Raw genomic sequence first — 4,136 nt, 5'->3', positions numbered from 1 at the left:
GAACTGAGGAGGCTGCCCGGCTCCCATGTCTCTGGAGCACCTGTTCACCTCGACGCTAAATGTAAAGTAGCCTCGAGGCAGTTCTGAGCGCGCTCAGAAGAGGGGGGCTGGCTGACACGGTACTCCCAGCTATGCCAGCTGAGTCACTGAAATTAAGACCAATTTAGAAAGGTGTCTGGTGAACAGGGCCTCCACCCCCTCCTCCACCGGGCTGCCTCTGCCCTCCATCCACCCCCGCAGCTCTTCTCCCACCTCTTTCTCTACTATCTCTTCAGCTCGCCGCTCAAACCTACCCCCACCTCAACACCCACACTACCACCCACCCACCTCAGGGACCGTGGCTGATTTCTATCCCAGCAATTCCATACATTTGCACCAGCCTACCTTTTCCATCTCAAATCCCCAAAAAGTGCTTTTTTTTGCCATTTTACTGGATGTGGTACAAAGGTTTGATAAAGTTCAATAAAACAGCGCAGGGACCAAACCTCATATGGCAAAAGGGCTCCTGCCTTTTGTCGCATTAGTTGTCAATAACAACACTGACAGGTTGCATGATGGAGTCAGCTCAGAGAAGGGATAGGTTTCATGACCTCCCGTTGGTCGGGGGCCACAGATTGATCAAGCTGCACAGTAAACAGCCGGCAGCACTGGCAGATACGCTGCAACCTGGGAAAGGGCAAGTGTGAGAAATCCCAACTAGGTGAGTATAAACAAGTGAAGCTCAAACCTGGTTAGTGACAACAGAGGGCTACTTTTAGAGAAATACTCTGCCTTGCTTGACTTGTCTTGAGTCAATCCTCTGGCCTGACAATCAGTGTAAACCTGTGGATGGACTCACAGCTTCTTAAAAGGTGAGCTGTTACAAGCTATGGAAGCCTGTGAGGATCCACGCAGGACCGACTGGTGGAGGACCACTTCAGTTAAAACAAACATGTTTTAATGCCACAACCAGCCCCGCAGGCCAGGTGAATATCATCTGAAAATGTAAATAAGAGATTTAAAGAAAAGGTGGAATAAAATGTTTTCACCTTTAGCTGGGAGCAAACCAACCAGCAGCCTTTAAAAATCTTTCATTTTCAGATTTCTCTCTCCTGCAGCCGCTTTAAGTCTCTGCGTATTCACCCATTTACTGTAATATATATATATGAGCTACAACCTGTGTAGCCAGCGACGCTTTCTCTGCGGTCAGGCGCAGGATAACGTTACAGCGGCGGGATGAATGTTCAAAGCAGCCGGTAGAGGCGAACAAAAGAATTCACCATAATGTTAAAATTTAAGAAAACACACCATAGTGGCCTCTTGAGAGCCGCGGCAGAGCCTTTCTGAGTCATTTTCACCCTAAAACCAACACGAACCCCATGTTTTTCTCCAGACACTGTCGCGAGGCTCCCGCTGCCCACCGCTGTTGCTTCACGAGCCTGTGCGGAATAGATGCGCACTGCATTTCTGCCTCCTTTCCCCGAGGCTTCTTCACCGCCACACCGACTAAAAAAACACCCGTGTAGCTCTCGTGTTTTCTTGAACCCTCATGTCTTACCGTGTCGACACTTCCCAGGACCGCGGTTGCCAGTGTTTGTACAGGAGGAGGCTGCTCCCCGCTGGCTCCCTCCGACGCCATCTTCGTACTGTAGCGGTCTGCTGGAGTGAGGGCGCATCCGGCACTCATTAACTATTGCGCTGCTGAATGCAAATCACGCCACGGACGGCCATTGAAAGGAAAGACAGACGAGATTTGACAGATTGAAGGAGCTGTAAAGGGGGAGAGGGCGACAGATCTCCGTCCGTGAGAAGCAGAAGCCCACTGAAGAGTGTGCGGGCTGCGGTGGAGGAGGCGGGCAGTCTTGTAGGCGTGGACCGACCGACGCGTAAAATCCAGATGCGAAGCCCCGGTGCGCTCCCAACTGGAAAGGAGGTGCGTCTCGACAGGCTGATTGACAACAGCATTTGTCTGTAGCTATAAAATAAGCCGGTGAGTAGTTCCCGAACTGGGGCTCAGGACCGGTGCACCAGTAACATGACAAAGGTATTTCAGAATAGGTGAATAAAGCTCGTTTAAGAGCCATTTTGGGATGTCATGGATCCTTTCATTGTAAATCACTATATATTGTTTTATCTGGCTTATTTAAGCATGTACAAAATCATGCAGTGGATGTAGAAATACTAAAGTCATGAGCCCAAACAGCAAATTCAGTTCCATGAATAAGTTCTTTCTCCACAAAATGTTCCACATTATGGCACCAGGGTAAAAAAAAGTAAAAGTAAAGTAAAAGTTGCAATTCCACAATGCAAAATATTCCAATCACCATCAAAATGTACTTTAAAATAAAAGTACAATTTCCAGAGTGTTTTTGTGCTATGCATATTATTGTATGTCAGTTCTATACTATAGTGACATACATTGTTGTTATTGCTGATGCATTCATGCAACCTGTAAGCAATATGTGAATGTTATTTTAACTTACTTGAGGTGGAGCTGATTTTAACTAATACTGTTGTATAACTAAGATAAATATAACAATGCGTCACATTTTATTAGCTGATTGCATGTTTTATATTTAGTGTCTTAACCACATCATGTGTATGTGCCGAGTTACTTTCTACAGTGGTCTTTTTTTGTGACAATGTGGGTAGTTTCACTTATTTCAACTCCAAGAAAATGAGGTCTGACTCTTTCCTCTTCTGTGCTACACATTATGCACAAAATGAACCTGTACAGCTAAACAATGTAGGTTTCAATGGCTCTCTGAAAATACAACCTTCAACAAGAAATCTCCCTGTCATTTGCCCTTACATTGTAGGTCATTTCATTTGATTGGCCTACATGTATACACTGAAACCAAAAAAGGAAAGGATTCAAACCAAACGCCCAAAGTTAATCTTACACGAGTCGATCCTCGGAGTTCAGATCTCTCAGCGCGGGTCTGTTTATCCCAGAGAAACAGAGAGAGGATAGGGGGCCTCTCAGTTCCCAGATGTGGCATTTAGGATTAACTGATGCTGATCCAGCCTGGTCATCCAGAATGAGGTTATTAAGTCCCTATTTAGGTCAAATGTTGCATGATCGACATTCACTGGCAGCAATGAGAAAACGTAACCGTGTGATGACTTAAGGGATCTCTAGTGGCTTAACTTGAGAATGTTTTCCAAAAAATGTCCTGTATTATACCATATTATTGTATTGTATTGCAGCAATAGACAAAATGTGTTGAAATATGTCTCTCTCAGCTCTCTATGATGGCAACTCCCACACACACACTAAAAAGGGTACCTACAAGGCTGTCACTCAGTTTTCTGTTCTGGGGGGCCCGTGTCTAAATTTGAGGCAGATCAGCGTAGATGGAGCTATCCTGTGGAGATAATCCCCCCTCCCCGCCAGAAAAAGGAAGCTTGTCATTAGCCAGTGATTATGGGGGGACTCCAGAGATGTGGCTTGGAAACAACAACCTCCTACCTCCTCCTCCTCCTCCTCCCCCTCTTCCTCCTCCTCTTCAAGTTGAAGTTGGCTGTGACCTTAAAGTTCCAGGGAGTTTTGTGATTATCTGTAGTAATTTACTGTTTTGGTGAAAAAAAAAGAGGCATTCCCAGAGAAAGAGTTTATCGGTGAAACGGTGATAGTGAGGACACAGGAGGAGAGAATGCTGAGAAAAAGTGAGAATCATGCCTCTTTATTGAATACAGTACGTCGTACAGTATGTCTCTGGCCTCTTTTCTGCTGCTGTGGGTGTATAAATTGGTTTCTAACTGCACCTGTCCTACATTTGATTTCTCACTCCAACAGTGACTTTGACTTAAAAAATGTAGCTCTAAAAAGAAACTCCTTGTCAATGAGGGACTGATATCAAAACATGAAAATATTGACCGTCTGGCAGTGCATACAGGCATATATACGGTAAGTCCTTATAACTGAACAACAGAGTGGCTTTGTTTCATTGCTTTCCAAAGCAACTGTTTCTAAAATGATTTATGTAAACATTTGGGATAAACAGCAACAATGTCCTGGGGTAAACATGTATAATATGTGTCATGAATATCAGTTATTATATATATTCAATATATTCTTCAGATTGATGGATTCCTTTTGATATTGATCCCTAAGAAAGAAGGTGTTGAATACGACATAAAGGATAGGATTCTGA

At 44.6% G+C, this 4,136-nt stretch overlaps 1 protein-coding gene across 1 annotated transcript in view; it reads right to left on the bottom strand.

Annotated features, from left to right (window-relative positions):
• cttnbp2 (cortactin binding protein 2) overlaps positions 1-1,806 on the bottom strand; it is an 83,965-nt gene extending 82,159 nt beyond the window's left edge. Inside the window, exon 1 of the mRNA XM_035665636.1 lies at positions 1,538-1,806. Within this exon, the coding sequence (XP_035521529.1) occupies positions 1,538-1,666 (129 nt within the window). The 5' untranslated portion in view covers positions 1,667-1,806. The remainder of the gene's footprint in view (positions 1-1,537) is intronic.
• Between the last annotated feature and the right edge of the window lie 2,330 nt (positions 1,807-4,136).

Source organism: Morone saxatilis, unplaced genomic scaffold (genome assembly GCF_004916995.1).
Source record: "Morone saxatilis isolate NCDOM2014 unplaced genomic scaffold, NCSU_SB_2.0 Contig2, whole genome shotgun sequence".
Taxonomy (NCBI): domain Eukaryota; kingdom Metazoa; phylum Chordata; class Actinopteri; family Moronidae; genus Morone; species Morone saxatilis.
The sequence above is the reverse complement of the archived record's forward strand: the minus strand, read 5'-3'. Positions and strand labels throughout refer to the sequence as shown.